Source organism: Anas acuta, chromosome 8 (genome assembly GCF_963932015.1).
Source record: "Anas acuta chromosome 8, bAnaAcu1.1, whole genome shotgun sequence".
NCBI classification, from domain to species: Eukaryota; Metazoa; Chordata; class Aves; order Anseriformes; family Anatidae; genus Anas; species Anas acuta.
In genome coordinates, this window is record NC_088986.1 from 1,812,247 (window position 1) to 1,830,864 (window position 18,618).

General features: G+C 50.9%; 1 protein-coding gene across 5 annotated transcripts in view; it reads right to left on the reverse strand.

Annotated features, from left to right (window-relative positions):
* Nucleotides 1-18,618, reverse strand: part of PDE4B (phosphodiesterase 4B) — a 173,420-nt gene that overhangs the window by 38,961 nt on the left and 115,841 nt on the right. For 3 of the 5 annotated variants that reach the window (XM_068689816.1, XM_068689817.1, XM_068689818.1), the window contains 4 exons: nucleotides 18,013-18,207; nucleotides 16,592-16,628; nucleotides 16,437-16,507; nucleotides 13,179-13,228 (listed from right to left, as the gene is read on the reverse strand). In XM_068689816.1, the coding sequence (XP_068545917.1) occupies nucleotides 13,179-13,228; nucleotides 16,437-16,507; nucleotides 16,592-16,628; nucleotides 18,013-18,207 (353 nt within the window). Of the gene's footprint in view, nucleotides 1-6,311; nucleotides 6,479-7,274; nucleotides 7,519-13,178; nucleotides 13,229-16,436; nucleotides 16,508-16,591; nucleotides 16,629-18,012; nucleotides 18,208-18,618 lie in introns of those variants that run through there. The other 2 variants (XM_068689819.1, XM_068689820.1) reach the window with 2 other exon arrangements.

Consider the following 18,618-nt stretch of genomic DNA (forward strand, 5'->3'; position numbering starts at 1 on the left):
AGATCTGCAATTACCAAATGCTGCTCAGAAAGAAGGACCAAAACTTCACCGGGCACTGCCGCAGGGAGTAGAGCATGTTTTGTCACGGGTCTTCATTCCCCTAGGAAAAGTAACGCCAACATCTGTCCAGAGCCCTGGACACCACTTGGAAAGGACGAGCTAACAAAAAGTGAAGGTCCTGAGTTAAGCTCAGAAATACTCTCACATTTACTTGGTGTGCTTACAGGCATCAGATGCACGTGCACTCTAAAGCAGCCGTCTGAACCTCAGCTTTAAATGTTACAGCATAAAGACAAAAGATCAAGATTCCCCACTGCACCTTCTGCATGCCAGTGAGGTGCAAAAATGAGGCATAAACACTACAAAAACCGTAAGGGGGGTGAATAGAAGCCTACCAGACTTCCCAGAGAAGCCATTTCTCACCTGAAGGTAAACCTAAACATTTAATCTGAAATGGTAACGAGTGAGGAAAGCTGAAGAAGCTCAGAAGCAGGATTTAGACCGGAGGGAGGGTCTCACCTGCAGGGTTTCAGCACCGGGCAGTGTCTGCAGCCTCCTCTCCCCCCTCCTGGGGGGGAACAATACATCGCGGCCGCCACAAATCAGGAGCGTAAGTGACAGTGCTTTTATGGTGCCAAATGGAAGTAACAAAATGCAGGAAGCATTCTGTCAGATGTCACTTAGCAGTGATATCACGGGGGAATCTGGGAACGGGATTTGCCTGCATAGTAGGAATTCCTCGCTCCAGGGACAGGGAGAAGCAGAAATGGCAAGGGGGGCAGAATCTAATCTTGGCCTGGTGAATGAACAGGAAAGATTGCTCCGCTCCAACTTGAGCTCGGGGAGCAAACACACGGTTTGGCACGCTCTCGTTTTACTGACCAGGCTCGATTCCTTGTTGTCCTGCCTTAATCACGAGGCAGAAGGGGAAAAACTAGGTAAGAGGGTACCTCTGCCCCGTAGAGCCTCGCAGAAGCGCAGAGACTGACGGCACACACGCGGGAGAGATCTCGAGGAGGAATGCTGGAAATGTTTTTTTCAGATGACATTTCGCCAGGAAATTAATACATGCCTCCAAAGAGTTTCTGAACCCAGATTGTGTTTTGGTTTCCCTGGCTAAACAAGGGAAGGCCGGATCACGGCAAGACGAACATTTTACTGCGTGACTAGGAATGTTTGCTTCCTGAGCACATGGCGTGCATGTGAAGGCACAAGTGTGAGAAAGGCCCTGAAAAATCAGGATATGATTATGAAATGACCTAGCTGCCCACTTAGGATTTAGCAGCACCGTGCAGAGAATTATCTCACCGGGCGCATGTGGGCTGGCTCGGAGAGGGCTGGGAGGCTTACACGTGCAGGGAAACCAACTTGGATCCTGGAAGCAACATCGTTGTGCTAACAAGGCACTCCACCTAAACTAATTAGCCCTGCCTTTCAACAGGCTTAATTAGGTGGGGCACCATCCTGTGCTGTTGTGGCTAGACGGCTTCCGGCTCCGGAGCTGGCTCACCCACGGCGCGTCCGAAGGCTTCGGCACCTCGCTGCCTTGTGCTGTGCACCGATGACACGTGTCGGAGCGGGGGCTCTTGTCCATGTGTCCCCACGGCAGAAATCAAGGAGCCGGGGCTCTCACGAGCTTTCTGTGCACGCATCCGTGCGAAACGCGGTGCCTGCGCCCCTGCCGATGCTCTGGAAACTCCTCCTTGGGAAGCCAAGAGCTGGCTCTCACAGGCCTCAGACACAGGAGGAGCTATCTAGACAGGAGACCACAGCAACGATTGTAATTCAGCATGGGGAGAAGCCTTGAATGATGTAAAGGCCAAACTGCACCGTATTTCACTGTTTCGTAAGGTTTTTGTAAATCACAGGTAAAAGCGTCTCCATCTGGATCGGCCACAGAATTCGGATGCTTTCATCCACAAAGCCATCCATAGCAATTAAACCCAGTTTTGAACCAGGTTAACCTGGAGATAATAAATCTGATGGTGTGCACGCTCTGTGAGAGTGAAAGTCCTTTGTGGTGAAACAAACACCGGGGTAGGGAATGGGAGAGGAACCTCAGGAACGAATCCTGGAACTACAAAGCGCGGTGCCTGACCTACCTGAAAAGCTCCTCTCAGCCACTGGCATTAGGCATAAAGACAAAGTTAATTAATAATCCTTAGCTCTTTATGAGGCAAATTATTCAGAAATTCTTAAATGAGGGTCAGAATGAGGCCACCCGGGTCACCGCAGCAATGTAGAACATGCTACTGGAAAAATGTTGGACCTGTTTAACTCTGAAAAGGTCACAATTTAACATAAAATTTCATCTCAACTTAGTTTCCTTAAGGTCTTCCATAGGAAAGTTAACAACGTGGATCCTGAAAGCACCCTGGCTGTGACTCCCAGGAACTCTTTAGGACACACAAACCGCCCTGCCCGTACGCCCCACTCCCTGCCTTGAAAGCCTGGCCATGCAGTCATCCATTATGTTTTCAGCCAGCATGCCAGACACATTATATTAATTATAAAATACAATTAAATGGATTTTTTCATTACTAAATGTAATTTCTTGAAAGCATTATCCTCAGGGACGGAAGCTTAAAAATTGATTTTGTCTGTAATTTTCATCTTTTCTCCTGCCATAGACATTTTCTGCGCTCGCAGAGCAGTAATGCCCACCTCGCTGATTTACCTGGGCTGAACTTCATGTCCTTATTCAGCCTCTCGAAATAAACGCGTGGGACTGTCATCCTCCTGCTGAAAGGCAAAGATATTGCTACCCTGCACCGAGCGGAGCTGCTCAGGTATGCGGCACGTTGCAAAAAATGCCCTGTTTGGACATATTTGGTTTTCGGGTGATACTCTGAGTAAGCCCTATCACCCGATCTGGGACTGCATGAGGCTGCACTGTGGGAAGTCGGAGGATTGCTCACGGTAGATCGTGGGCTGGTCGCAGAGCAGAACCAGCAGAAATTGCTTGAATAATCTGGAAGCGCATGCAATTTGAAAAGCTGTTACTTAATCCGCGATCATCCAGCTTTTGGAAATGAGGATATTTTACTTGTCAGCCTGGCGTCACTCAGCTCTCCGGCTGCACCCCGAGCCGTACGGATTCACTTCTAACACATCCACACGCTGCAACCCTGCAGACGTTCAGAGTATGCTCTCAGGCACAAAACTACAAATCTTCAGACCTGCAGTAGCTGAAAACAGAGCTAAACTCTTCATTGTGCCAATCATCTGTATTAATCTTCCCCAGCAAACCATTTCAGCTGTTCGGAGCCGTGACTCAGTGTGCTTTATGTTTACCAAACCGCACGTACAGCCTTTTAAAATAATCTGTTTAAAATCACAGATTAAAGTCCCACGGGTAAAAGGGTGGGGAGGAAGAGGGAGATGTCAGTATCCTACAAACCAGCATCATTTGTTTTGACAGCTTTTAATATTCCGTATTAATAGTTTCACGTGCTGATCTCCACCGTGCCTCTGAATCACCCTCAGGCCGGGGCCATCACACCCTGGCCACCAGCTCTTGTAAAGATCTGTTTGGGACACGGGGCAGGACTGGACCACATTTTTAGCCTGACAGACCCAGGGACACGGTGCTGGCATCACTACGTGGCCATCCACAACCAGAAATGGCTTCTATACACAAACACCAGACGACAATTTGCGTTTCTTCTCATATCTGGCTCATTTTAGCCCAAAAGTGGCTAAAGGTGGAGGTCTGAGCCCCGCAGGACTACTTTCCTCGAGTCTGAGGTCCTGGTGCTGACCTGAATCAGGCCCTGGTGCTTGGGCTGAGCCATCAGAAAGCTGCCCCGAAGGGCAGAGGGAGGATAAACTCCAAGCCAGCACCGACACACAGCCCTCAAAGCACAAGTGCTTGCCAAATTGCTACAGCAGGTAAGGATGGCCTTCCCCTCTCAAATTATATTACTTAAGACCCTCAAAATATATTTATTTAAGGCCCTCAAAACAGAGCTGTGTAATCTCCTCGAGCCAAATACGAGGAAATCAAAATGTCAGCTACGCTAATGGCACCTTATGAACAATCTCAGTTAAAATACCAGGTTAAATGGGCATGAAAATTGAAATGCCCCCACTGAAGGTCAGATGGGGGTTGACCTACTGCAAATTATTCCAGTGCTTGCTGCTGAAGTTCTGTGCAATGTGGCACCTTTCGGGATTTCTTTCACCCAGCAGCATAGCAGAGGCACCCCACGTTAGCCTTGGCCGAGGTCTCGGCGCTGTAACTCACGCTACTTCTCTGAAGCAATTAATTCTGTGTCATAAGTTCAGTGAAATTCATACAATTTCTGCGAAACATCTGATTTTCAGCTGCCCGGGGCTTTCCATTTAAGGCAATTTGCAATAAAAGGCATTCTAGCGGCACACTAAATTGACCACATTTGGACGTGTTACAAACGCCGGCTCAGGGCGAGCAGCTGCTGCTGAAAAATGTGGTGCGAGGAGCAAATCCTCCCCGTGCCAGGCCTGCGGCTCCTGATCTATAAAGTGTGATTAACGAGCTCCTGGCTTATACCTGGGTTCCCGCTGCACAGAGATGGAAATATTTAGGAGTTTCACACGATAGCGTTGAAGCCCAGGAAGCTGCTGACAGGTGGTGCCATTCAGGCATCAGGAATTTCGGGAAATACCCTGCCCAAAAAACATGAATGTGAATCAAGGAGGAGAAGGCCCAGCTAACGCATCTGACTAGGATCTGGACGTGGACCACGTCCCGTAAAGAATTACTGCTAAAACAGCAGACGCTCCGGTTAGGCTGGAAATTTAGGTCTGGATTTCTCTTCTTTCAGAAGTTTTGGGAAGAAGGGAAGGAGGAGCCCTGCCCAAACGCCAAATGTTAGCAAAATCCGTGAGCGACAGCCCACACATCTTTACTCGCCAGTGCATCCTCAGCTTGTGAGTGATTATTTGGGCTTCTGCTAACGGGACCAGCCCCGTGCCATGTCACAGTCACACCAGTCCCTGGGGGCTGTCCCAGTGCACGCTGCTGGTGCCCATCGCAGCAGGGAGCAGGAGGCCAGGCTGGCTCCTCTGCTTCTCGGAAGAGCACGCTGCTTTTTCAGAGAAGCCAACAATTGCTGTGCCTGTGTCCTGCTTTCATCAGCCCTAATGCGCGGCATTTGAAGAAAAATACGTTGGTTGTAAAATGTGACCTTTCCGAGTCATTTTGGGATTAAGTGCTGCGCTTGTAAAGCCTCCCTGAACACACGCCTGCAGCACGAAGGGCCGAGCTTGGGATTCAGTTCATTTTAACCGAAACCATTGGGGTGTCTGCAACACACTCTAAGGCCTGGGAAGCTGGAGCCAAAGCAGCCTTGGGATTCAGAGTCGGGCATGATGCGAAAGCGTCTGTTTGGGGAAGTTTTTGAAGAGTTTGGAGCAAATCAATGCATTGCCAGGTTTTGCAGGTTTGTTTTTTTTTTTTTCATTTTGGATTCCTAAACTGATTAAATGCCTGAACGCACGACCAAGTCAATCAACGATACCTTTAGACATGAAAATATACCCCACAGGGACGTGTTTAGATGCTTTTTAAAGTTCACTGCTTAAAAATGTAAATCTTTGCAAGCGTACATATTTTTCCCGTGAACTGAATTAACTCAAGAACCGAGCATGTTTTATTAATAACCATAAATAATTAACAGTTGTTTCCTTTCTGTCAAAAAAGCATCCCAATTATACAATACTTAAGGCTGTCATTCACAGACACTTCTCGGAGAGAAAACAATATTACACCGAGACGTTTCATTAACCATTGCCGTAACATTCCTCACCCGTTGCACAACGCCATTATGCCCGTATTAATGGGCACAACACGCTCAGCTTTACAAATCTGCTCCAGTCCATCAGGAAATGAAAAGATGCTGGCAATGAACACCCACGTTTCTGGGTGACCTGAAGGCTGCAGGCAACCGGGGGGGGGTCACTGCTTGGTGCTGCCATGGGGGGACCCCCGAGTCTGAACCACAGCTCGGAGGCTTTAAAAAACTTTAAAAAAGCTTTAAAAAGCTCTTTTCAATCTTTACAATTGCTATGCTATCCCGTGCAGTTAGTTTTGGTGGCAAAGTGTTCACCCCGCTGAGGACACCGGGCAAATCCAAACCCTGTCCGCCGAGCCCGGCGCTTTGCCCTCTCGCGTCCCCACGAGCTGGGAACTGCTGCCACCAGGACGAATAAATATCAAACGCTCAGCGGGAGCGTTTGCCCGGCCACGGACCCAAAGCTTTGGCTGCTGACAATCACAAGACAGAGTCAGAAACACTCACTTTGTAAAACCCAACAAAAAAGCGACTTACGCTCGGAATCAGACCCCGCAGGAGGACGCAGCTCTGAGCATGGGGACTGCCCAAGGCCAGGCTGCTGCCTCGGGGACGTGTGCGGTGCATTACCCTGGGAAAATCTCGGCACAGATCCTCAGATGCAGCCTCTCACACTCCCATTGCCAGCTGTGTCCGGGACACGATGCTGCAGCACTGAGCTCAACCTCGGGGGAGGAAGGAGAAACTTATATATAGCTGCTGCGGGGATGAGCCATGGGTGCTGTCGGGAGCCCGTTTCAGCTCTCACTAGCTGGAAAATGCCGCTGACATGGAAGCTGAAGGGGCTGGGAGCAGTGGGACAATGAAGAACCCTGTTCATCACTAAGGCATGAACAAACTGTGCCCCGCAACCTAAAAAAATAACTCCGCCTGCCAGCAGTTTGCTTTGGGTGCTTTTGTTTGTTTTGGTTTGTGTTTCTTTTTTTTTTTCTTTTTTTTTCTTTTTTTTTCACGGTCCAAGTACATATTTCTCAAACTCATATGGAACTGATTCAGCGCATTGAGGGCTGCGATGTCAAAATCGCACCCACAACCACTATCATCATTCTGTGCAGAAAACAAAAGAAACACAGATTTTATCAGCCCCGATATTAGCCATGGCAAAGCCTTATTGTCTTCACGGAGGCCTTAAGCAATCCCGCCCGAATGGGAGCTGAGGGAAGCAACGCAGGGCTTGCAGGGCTTGACCCGTGTTTGAAGAGCAGAGTGAACGTGGGGACACAACGCCAGCACGCCGCCACGAAGACCTCTTCGTTGCCTCCTTGGCTTCGCACTTGGCTGGGTCATTCACAAAGAAACCAGCCAGCAGCCCTATCAATAACCTGTGGCTGCTTTTATGGGTTTATGGGTTTATCCCAAAGTGTGGGATCACCAGCGGGATGACCACCTCGACCCAAAACCAGTTTCGGCTCCTAAACTCTGCAGTCGATCCCGACATACCTGCTGCTCCCTCCAATGCGTGAGGGTGCCCCCTCTGCATGTCCTCAGCTTCCCAGCTCCCCGCCGACGGCCGGGGCCATTCCCAGCACGGGGCCGGGAGCAGCAGAGGTGGCACGGGGCCGTGGGTGCCCCGGCAGGGCCAGGAGCTCGGAGCCCAACCCGCAGAGCCCGGAGCAGCGCAGGAGGACGCGGGGAGTCCCGCTGGCACCCGCCGGTGGCAGCTGGGCCCCGGGGAGTGACAGGCTCCTGATGGCAGCAGCACGTGTAGCATCTTCATGTGACATCCACAGGTGGGGCGGAGGGGAAAAAAACAGTTTTCATCTGTTGCTATGGAGCCGTGATTAGCTTGTGTGTCTTCAGAGCCTGCCGAGGAGAAACGACGGCTATTTTCTTATCTAGATGTCATGAAATCAGCCCTCGCAGAATTTCGGGAGTCAAAGGCTAAGCAGGTTTGCCTGAATACCCTCTGTTACTCGATACACGAAGCAATCTAGCCGGGAGCCCTAAAACGGGTGTCGTTTTTCAGCTGGAGCTGATCACAAAAAGCTCCTCTTTAGCCTCATTTGGAGTTTATGTGCACAGTAACGCGGCGACAGCGTGCTAAATAAAACGCTGCCATCATCTTTGCAGAGAACGAGCCTCAGGAAATTAAGAAGAAAAAAAACAAAAAACAAAAAACAAAAAAAAACCTGGTAGTATTGCAAAGCACGGTGATTTCAGAATAAACTTTTCCCTTATTCCCTCCAATTGCTAAAAGAAAACCTGATGTTCTTCTTTTAAAATGTGTCTGCCTCTAGGTCTTTGGCACAGGTTTGCTGATGGGAGGGCCGGCAATCTATTTAATGACTGCATTGACGTCAATAGCATAACTGAAATACTTACTAAGATGCATGAGTCCAACTTTCAGGGGGTGTGTGTTCGCAGGCAGGAGCAACACACGAAACGGACTCGCCGTGGGAATGAACTGCCCCCGCCGAGCGGGGATCAGCCCCCCGACAGCGGGCTTTTTCCTGCAGGTAGCTCTTAGGGCTCGCTCCAAAACACGAAACGTGCTTTTCATTTCCCCCAGCAGCCCGCATCACCCCTTCGTTCAACAGCCCTAATTTTACTCGGTGGCGTCACTCAGCTGCTATCTATCTGATGTCTTCGGCCGTTTTGCTCCTTTCCAAACCATCTGCATCACCAGGGCACCGCAGCCCTTAGCAGCAGGGTTTCCAGATAAGCGCAGGGTCCCGCTGCCGCGCGGTGCGCAATCGGTTACTCCTGGCACGGCTCCCCGGCGGTGTGCGGCTCCTCTCGCACCCTCGCCGAAAGCCTAAAGCACGGCGGCGACTTGCACAAGCTGCCCCCAAATCTACAGTCCCCATCTTGCAGTCCTCAGCCAAAACTCCCGGCCGAGCAAACCACGAGAACAGAATTTCAGGATGAATCATCTATTTTGGAGATGCCCAGAGCCATTGTCCGCACGCCGAGCAGAGGAAGTCTGGTGCAAGAGCACCAGCTCCATGCTAATTACACGGGATTTATAGATATTTGTGACTTTGATGCACAGGGCTTCTTAACTCCTCCAGAAAGTCGGGGCTCTCATTAGCACGAGCACCAGCTTTATCCAGTCTTTTGTTTATGCTTTATACAAATGTTCGTGCACGAGTCTGTGTACGTCTTACACCCACATAAAAAATGAAAGAGTACGAGTTTTGAGTTCGTGTAAAGGCATGTGAGAAGTGCAGACAAACGTGCGGATGAGCAGGGAAGCAGAGACTGAGGCACAAGCAAGAAAAATACCAATCTTTCACTCCCACCCCCAGAGAGGAATTTTAACAAAGCTTTAATCCCCTGAGCCCTGAAAAGCCGCTGTGTGACATATCCCAAAGCGCTGCACCCCCCGAAGCCTCGGCTTGCAAAGCCAATCAGCTATATTATATTGCTAGGTATATAATTAATTGTGAGGACATACCGTAATTATTCAGTGTTGAAAGTATCCGAGGGGCACTTGGCTGCCTGCTCCTGGGAGAAGTTTCTGCAACCCCCCATGGCTGCAGGGAGCACACCGTGTAGGGGACCTGCTCCGCGGGCACTGCCCCGGCCTCCCAAGAGAAATGCTGGGGCAAAATGACCCGTGCTGGGGAAAAAATGACCTGTGCTGGAGGAAAATGACCGGTGCTGTCTGCTGGGCACCCATCTGCCAGCAGAACTGGGCCACCTCTCCCCAAACCCCTTGGGAATCCAGCAGTGGCTTCTCGCTCCTCGTGGCATCCCCACCGGTGCGGCGTTTCCTCTGCAGCCCGGGATTCATTAGGGCAGCAGTGCCCGCCAGGAATCAGGGGCCTTTTACACACATGTGGGAAATGAGGGGCCTTTTAGGGTGAAGGTGAAGGTGGAGGGGATGCCCTGAAGAGCCTGGGCTGCTTCGGGCAAGCCAGGCACAAAACCGGGCCCACAGCCACCACCACGCGGTGATGCTGAGGCTTTGGTACTGGGATTAAGCAAACAGTGGGATCCCATGCTGGTAAACAGGATGGTAGGAAAAAGTACTGGGAAAAGCAAAAAGGAAATGAAATGGAATGAAAAAGTACTGGGAAAAAAAAAAAAAACACAAAGGAAACAAAACAGATGGAGAAAAGATTGCACTAAAGCGGGTGGAAGAACGAGAGGCTTGTGCTGAACGTGGCTTCCAGTGGAAGAGGATTTAGTTTGGAGGAAATCAGGATCAGCAACGAAAATAAATATGGAGGAAGGAACAGAAATAAGCAGGGACTGGCAGACTTGTTGCTGGTTACAGACTTTCTTGGCTGAGTTAACTGGGCAGGAGCTGAAGCTTTCACCGCTACCAGGGGCGGAGGGAGCTGAACCGCGGGGAGCGGGCACTGAGACCGAGGGAGCGCAGAGGTCAAAGCAAGGAGCTGTGGCAGAGCCCACATTAAAAAAAAAAAAGGAATATATGAGAAGGAAGCATCACAGACATGTGCACGATGATGGTTTTATACCTTTTGTTTCTGTAACACCAGAAAAGGGAGCTGGCACAACCCTGGCACTGCACGACGGCACCGCGCGGTGCCACGGACTGCTCAGGAACCTCCCGGCCCCGCCGATCCCCATTCTCCTCCCCAGCTGTGAAGTACACGAGCTAATTAAGGATTTATGTACTTTTAGCTACAGCTTCATATTTCCCCGTTATGGCTTCTTGGTTAATTCATAAAAGCAATTCTGTTTGTTCCTGTGATCTGCGCTCATAACAAAATAACAGGAAAAATCTGCCAGATTTACTTAAGCTGATACCAAGGACAAAACACAGGATGTCCTATGCATATTCCTCTTCCTTTTATGGCCGTGGTTATAAGGTTAAGAAAGCTCTGAAATCGACACTGACATCAGGACCGGCTTTGAAAGCACTCTGTCCCATGAAAAACCTGACCAGAATTTTTCATGGTTGCCGAGAAAACGAAAGCAAAAAGAAGAGGAATTTCACCATTTCGACACAGCTCATTCATTTCACCACGGGCCTGGGTCCTGAGTGATGCAACTCCTCGGGAGCACACGAGCCGTGGGTTTGGCTCCTCTCTGTTTCAAACAACTGACAAATCCCGTAATATTCCGCCGGAGTAAACAGCTGGCGTGAATTACTTCCAGTGCAAACGCTGAATGCAATTTGTCTCCCTCCAGGGTGATTTTATTAATGTATGCCAGTCCGCTGCAAACCCCGAGTTCTGTACTTCTCCTAACAGGATATAAATCACTCCTCTAATGACAAATAAAAGGAGACATATACGAGGTGCTCCTACTGATGTCAACTGATGGTGGTAGATCTATGAATCAATGCGTGACACGGGAGAGCTGAAATAAAAGACCGAGCTCTGCCGGCTCACCCGTCTAGGGAACATAAACACATTTCATCTCGAAACACATTCTTTCATCTAGAAGGATGTAACACAGCCTCGTCCCAATCCAAACATTGCTGTTTCCTTCTCCAAAACTTTCGGGACAAACACTCGGCACCCTTTCAGACACAGGAGCCGCTGGCGCAGCAGTGGCAGTGTTCCGATAGGAAAATCTCTCCTTCCTTTCCTAATTTCCAAATCAGAAGCCATCTAGGGGAAAAGAAAAAAACTGCACACACCGAAAAAAAAATAAAAAATCCCTAATCTTTGCTCTTTCTGCATTTCAGTGGAAGCTTCCTTAGAAAGCTTGTGGCCTTCACTGCTTCCTCAGCTGGCCTCACCTGGGAGCAGGACGAGGAGCGTCCCCTCTGTCAGCTACAAGCCTCGTAACCGCTGGGCATTTTGCTTTTTTCACACCTCAGGTCCGATGTTAATGCAGTTTATTTAGACAGACCTGGCCACAGAGCGCTGGAACACTGAAAATCAAGAGTCAGGAGCACAAGGGCTTGGTTAAAAATGCTAAAAGTTGGATTCTGCTCAGTTGCTTTCTCTTTCTGAGCTTTCCAGAGTAACCCAAAACTTCCCCTACAAGTGCCAGACCTATTCCCAGTGTTAGGAGCTTGGGTCAGCTAAAAAGTACCAAATACCCTACCGCTCGTGTTGCAAATACTGCAATACACTGCTGCGTCCTCAGAAATGTAGAAAAATGTCCACAAAGCGTTAAAAAGCTACCGTTTCCACAGAAAGCGCTAAGAAAATTAATCAAAAAATTCCTGGAAGGGAATTATCTCCCTGTTATCAGATCCTGCAGCCTATATAAACAGATCCATGCAAAGGTTATGAAATTTTCCGTGAATTCTTTTACCTAGGCCACAGAAGCAAAGTCTTGCTAAAACAGATCTGGAAATCAAGTGACGAGTTGCGTTCCTGCTAGCCCCGACTCGATGCTGCTCCCAAGACAGCGCGTGAAGGAGGAGCTGAAGCTCGTGTCGTCCTGGTCTCTTTCTGCCTCTGAGATTTCCCCAATTTTTGAGGAATCTAACCCGGAAGCCTCCTGTGCTGTTCGTGTCCCCAGACAGTAAATAATCCCCAGCATGAGAGGAAATGATAGTTATCCAGGCTTCACACGCTGTAATAATTAAATTTGACTAGTCCCTCCTAGCACTGAATTATAAGAAAGGCTGAGATTAAACCTTACACACGAGCACTCCTCCAAATCTCAGCTCCTTCTCTGTGGGAGTAACATTTAAATTCGCATCAGCAGGACCAGCTCGGATCTTGGGAGGGGTCCCACAAGCACTCGGGACCACGAGCTGCACACAGTGTGTCCAGACCCTTTGCTCGGGGTTATTCACCTCCCTGGCTAAAGCCGAACCTGGGCGTTTGCTGCAGTCCCTGACCCAAGACAGGGACGAGGACAAGGTGATGGGGGGACACAGCCCACAGAAGGGGAACAGGCAGGGAAGACGATGAAATAAGTCTCACTGCCTGCTGCTCTCTTGCTAAATGCAGGTTTCAAAAGAGCACAAACAAACATCGTAACAAAAAAAAAAAAAAAAGCCATTCTAGGGCAGCCTAATAAATAAAAGCGGAGGAAGTTTCACCTGAGAGAGGTTTTTGAGATTGCAATTTTTACATAGAGCACATGCAAACAACTGAAATAAACAGGATAAGGGATACAGCTGTGTCTGAGCCTGTTCGAGGCTTGTAGGCTGCTGCTTGTCCAGGCCTGTGCAGCACAGGGACTCAGGAGAGCAGCAGTCACTGTGGCCGTGACTATCAAACCAAAATCATGTTCGCCTTTTATGCTAACACGCAAGGATAAACACAAACCCCAAGCGATTACAATAACAACAACCTGGCCCTGATGGTTCTCCCGTGTTGGTTTCGCACGAGTAAACCAGAAGCAGCACTGGGAGCCCAGGGCTGAGCTGGGCTGGGGGAGCAGGGCAGCAGCCCTGAGTGAAGTGATGTGCAATTAGCCCTCCTCTTCATTTGGCCCCGGTTATCAAAGTCACACACGTACCTTGTAGGTTAACTCTGGAGACAGGTGGCTGAGTCGTTGCAGGAGATCTCCTAAAAGGGATGAAGAATAGTCTATAAATAGGTTTTATTTTAACTCTTCAAGCACTGCTGCTGTCAATTCCTGCAGCTAGAAGCCCTTTTCCATGCCCACAAAGAAGCCAGGCCACTTCCAAATGGCTTGGCAGCTACTGAGCAATATCAATATATCTGTTAGAAAAACCCAAACGTGTCCTAAGCACACACACACATGCTAGAAAGAGCGTATATCAGGAAAGATGCACCAGCATCCCACACCGCCTTGGCAGCTTCGTGGTCAAAACATGCCCAGAGGTCAGCAAGGGCCAGTTTGTGTGATTGAAGGGCTCGCTGGGTCCCAGAATCCAGGCTGAAAGACAACAAAGTCTGGACTGGACCCTGAAGTAATGTCAATTGTTATACCGATATAGGTATAAGGCTTTAAATTAGGATTTAACAGCTTGAATTGCACCTGGAAGTAAATAAGGAGACACTGCAGTCACTAGCACAAGCTCTGAAACCAAGCTGAATGACATTTCTTGACTAGGAGCAGCAATTTCATTGGGAAACTCCGGATTTCAGAAGGACCAAGAGCTATCTGAAAAATCAGCTCAAGTTTAGCGAGCAGGTTTGACTGGAAAAATGGTGCGGCATTTCTCCAAACGTCAGATGATTTCATTGTGACATTCGCCAAACAAAAGGGTTAATTTTTCACATCGAAACCATAATTTACTTATAGAAAACAGACTTTTTTTTTAAAAAGAAGTTAAAAGGAGTTAACGCAAAACCAAAAATGCTTCATTTGGGATTGAACGTGGTATTTCAGGCTGACCAGAAGTGAAACTTGGCGCTTTTCCTCCCCAAGAAGTTTCTGATATGTTTTAACTGAAGCCGGATTTCCCCCTGCTCTCTCTTAGGCAACCTCCTAACCCCAATTTTTTGAGTCAGCCACTGAACCGAAACATCCATTATTTGCCAGCTCTCCTTTGAAGCTAAAATCAAAGCAAGCGAGCAGCTCCATGCTGCTGCACTCGTAGCTCCAGGGGGTTCTTCAGAAGTGCTCCAGGAAGGCCTCGCTAGCCAGGTAAGCTCTGTGTTTGAGTAAGGCAGCGAGGGTCCTGCTCCAAAACCTCGCTCCTGGCTTCCCGACCTGCCGGCAGGGCGAGGGCGAGCGGGGCTGCAGCGAGCGGCGGCTCCACGGCCGCGGCACTCGCCTTTGGGGTGGGATCTCAAGGGCTCGGCTTTTCTGGAGGGAACCACGGGCCACGGATTCTTCGAAGGGCTCAGCCCAGCACGTTGGATGCTGACTTTTCTAAAAGCCTGCCCCGACCTGCCCGTGCTGAGCCTTTGAAAATCCGAATCTGGAAATCTTTGGAAAACAGAAACTCCTCGGCGGGGACACCGCGCTGCGGCCGCGGCGCTTGCAGCGTCTGGAGAGCCGTGCTCCAGGTACCTCCACCACCGCGCCGAGGTGCTCAGACGTGCCTTCGGGGGGCAGGGAGGGGTGAAATCATACTCGTAAGGGTATTCCCCGTGTCGGAGCCTGAGCAGGGCACGGCACCGCACCCAGCACCCTCGAGTTACAGCCGGCCGGGCCCATCCTGGTTTGCAGAGCTGGCAGGAGCAGGCAGAGGAGCCCCGGAGATCTGCGTCTCAATGCCACTGCCCCTTCTGGGTCACCACGTGCACGTGGCTCCTGCCTCCCACTCCTTCTTCCTTGCCGACGGGCATCTCGGGGAGCTGGCACCGGATGCTTTCTGACCGTGTCCTCGGCCGCATGTGCCAAACTCAGGCACTCCGAAACCCATTCATCACACTCTCCTCTTTTCCAGGCAGGAAATTGTCTTAAAAACCCCGATGTTGAAGTCCAAAAAAATAAAGAGTTCTTGTTTTTCATTGTTGTTTTTCTTTTTTTTTTTTTTCCCAGTCCTTAAGATTCAGATTTTCCAGCATGTAAATAAGTGGGACAGCATCCTCCTTCTTCTCGGGACAGAGGGGGTGGAGGAGGAGGAAAAAAAAAGGGGTGAGGAAGGGTTAAAGAAAAGCTGCGATTCTCATGATCCCCAGAGCAGAAGTTTAAGAAAAATACCACATATCATGAGACATATGATAAAATCATGAGTTGGCAGCACGGCCGTAACCCAGCAGAGCTGTTTGGAAACTGTGCGGGAAGCTCCGCAGCGCCTGGAAGCACATTCCGCCACGGACTTGGCTGTTTGGCACCTAATGGCTTAAACATTTAATGACTTTTACTTTGGCTGGGCAAATGACTTTATACCTCAATCAAATCTGGGAATGTTTTCACAAGGACACTGCGAGATGCCTCTGTGTCCTACAGGTTACGCCCTCGCTTCCTTCCGGCCCCGTCCAATTTCAGATTCCTCATTAGGAACGAAATGCTTCAACTATTCGGAAAAGCAAAGCGGAAAAACAACAACAAAAAAAAACGGATCTATTTTTTCAGCCATCTGTTTTTCTATTAACCTCCATCTTGGAATGCGGCGCTTCGTTTCCGATCAAAACTCGCCAAAAGCAATCAACGGGAGGAAAAACCTCACGCCCAAACCAAACGCCGCGCCGTGCGTGGAGCGCAGGACGGTGCCGGCAGACACAAAGTGGTGTGCGTGGTGCAGGAGCAGGAGATGCCACCGATCTCAGGGCAGGACATCTGCAGGGCTGAGCGATGCTGCTTTGGGGCAGAACGGCTCTCCGGGGGCAAAGCAGGGCAGAAAATGATGACGATTGGTGCGCTGTGAATGGCCAAGGGGAAGCGGGGGTTGTGATGATGGAGTTTGTTTCTCCTGTTTCAGGGTTTCTCCTGTTCAGCGTGGAAGAAGCCATCAAGTTCGGACCCGTTCGGTGTCTCTGCTGCTACGGGACACCGCGTGGACCTGACGGTGGCATGGGCAGGGTGGCTGAGCCCGTGTGGTGCCACCACAGCCACACCAGGCGTCACCATCCACCTCCAGCCTCTCCTCCTGGTGCCCATGCTCCTGGTGAACACCTGAGGCAGCACAAGGCAGCACCCCGGATTGAGCTGGATGGCCAAAGAAGCCCAAAAGGGAGCGGTTTTGTGCTCGGGGGCACAGCACAGCCCCTCACACCCCCTCACACCCTCGTTGTGTGGCCCCCAGGCTCCCAGCCCAGCCCCTGCCTCTGGGCGCCCTCAGGTGGGCAGAGAGGGACCAGCGACGGCCCCAGCCCCTACCCTGGTCCTGCACAGCTCGGAGAAGTTTGTGCTTACTTGTTGGCCGTCCCGTGCAGGTTGGTCAGCAGCGTGAAGTTGTTCCTGACGCTCCTCAAGCTCGCCAGCACCTAGGGCGAGCAGAAGCAAGGCGTCAGCGCTTCTCCGACCCAACGCGTCCCCGGCCGGCGCGAGGCAGCGGGCTCCCGACTCACCTGGGCGAAAGGGGTGACGATCAGGTCATCGCCGTGCCTGGGGGAAACAAGAACACGGCTGGGTCAGTCACTGCTGCGTGGACGGGGACCCTGTGCCAGACCCGTTTACCGGAGCAGGGCACTGATGCGCGCCGCCGGACCACGGGCTCGTGCCCAACCCCAGCCCCGAGCACTCTTGGCAAATTTGTACCCCAAGCAATGCTTCAGTCACCCCAAGGAGTGTTTCAGAGGGGACCCTGCACCCAGAACACATCCTTCAGCCCCTGCAGCCTTTCCCTGTGTGACACCACACCAAAATGACAGCGCTGGGAAGGCCTCGGCTCGCCGAGGGGACGACAAGCAGCCCGGCTGGATGGGTAACGCGGGGCAATAAAAGCCAGGAAATTCAAAGCGAAGGCAGCACACTCACACCGCGGTGGAAAAACCCGCCACGGCCTGGGTAAAGGTCGGCTTTGAATTTCCTGGCTTTTGTTGGTTTGTGTCACAGCCTTTAATGTTATTCAAACACCGGCTTTCGCCCGGCCGTGCTCATCATGGAAGATGTGAGCGCAAGTTCTGAGAAAAATCCACGGCCGCCGTCATCACCGAGAGGAAGGATTTTTCTTGGCAATGGCGCACAAAGCACTTGTGTCTGCGCGATAAATCCCGTACAAAGGGATCTATTTTGCCCAAACTGAGCGCAGAGTGGGCCGAGCTCCTGCTGTGCGGGGCTGACCTGACCGTGGCAGGAAAGCAGGGAGAGGCGATGCGCTGGCTGCACCGAGGGATGCTCCCTTCCAGGGGAACTCATAATGGAGCCTGCTGCTACCTAGATTTCAACTTCACAGCAAAACCTGTAGGGCCTTCTTAACAGCCAAGTGTTTTTATGAGCACTTTTTTATGGCTTAATGGTCACTTTAAAACTTTAAACTGCCTTTTAAAACAAAGGGCTGCAAATCCAGGCCATTCATTTAAGCTTTGTGCGCTGAGTTATATTGATCCTCTCAAGCCAACCATCTGGCTGGGCTTTCTGCTTTATTTTTCACTCAGTTCTAGCAAACAACTCATGACAGAAAAGGGGACGGAGAAGAGGAACGCTGTAAATATGCGTACGGTCGTATTTCTGTTTTTCAGGCTCACGGCGTGCGGTGATGTTAACCAGGCACCGAGAACGCACGGTGAGAGCCTAATGGAGAAAAACAAGTGCAGGAGGGCGCAGGAACACATCCCCTTGCAGCTCACAGCACGGCCTTGAAAGCTCTTCTACTGGATTATGGAGAAAAGGGGAGCATTTGGAGGATGTGATGGGAAAAAGGCTGTCGTGCCTTGGCAGGCTGTGAGAGCACCTGCCTCGGGCGCTAGGGCTGTGAAATGTGGGAGCCATCCACAAGGCAGAGCTCCCATCCGCTGTGAAACACAAGGTGAGCTGGGTTTGTGCTTACTGCTCGCTCGGGAGAGAGGAGTTCCTGGACATCGTCTTTGGTGACAAGTCGTAGTCGCTGTCCGAGCGGTAGAGGAAGGACTCCCTGCGCTGGCTGTGCCCCGGGAAGGCGGTGTGCAGCACCAGCCCCGACGAGGAGCTGGCCTGCGGGTCCAGCGGGCTGCGACCTGGGGACGGGCCATTTTCCACGTCGAAGCTGCAAAGAAAGCACAGAGAGTGTCACACGTGCCTACCAAAAGCCACACTGGCAGCACCACGCTGTCCTCCTCCACCTTCGGAGCAAGGTTTTGAAATCCTGCGAGAGCTGTGAGGACTGGGCACCCGCGTTTGAAGCCGCTGGCCTCCCTTTTCAGCCCCGCTTCACGTCTTAGCCATCCTGGGAAATCGCCTCAGCGGATTTCAAACAGCTGGGCTGCAAAAGGGAGGCTTGAAAGAGAAAACCCGAGCCCTCCGTCACCGTTTCCATTCTACACCCACTTCCTGATGCTTTCATCACTTGGCCGTTGCGGCCCGGGGCTGAAGTCACCCCACCGAGCGGCTCGCCCCCGTTCCCCCCCGCCTGATGAACTCCCCAGATGTGTGACCAGGTCCCGGCCACGCCGTGGGA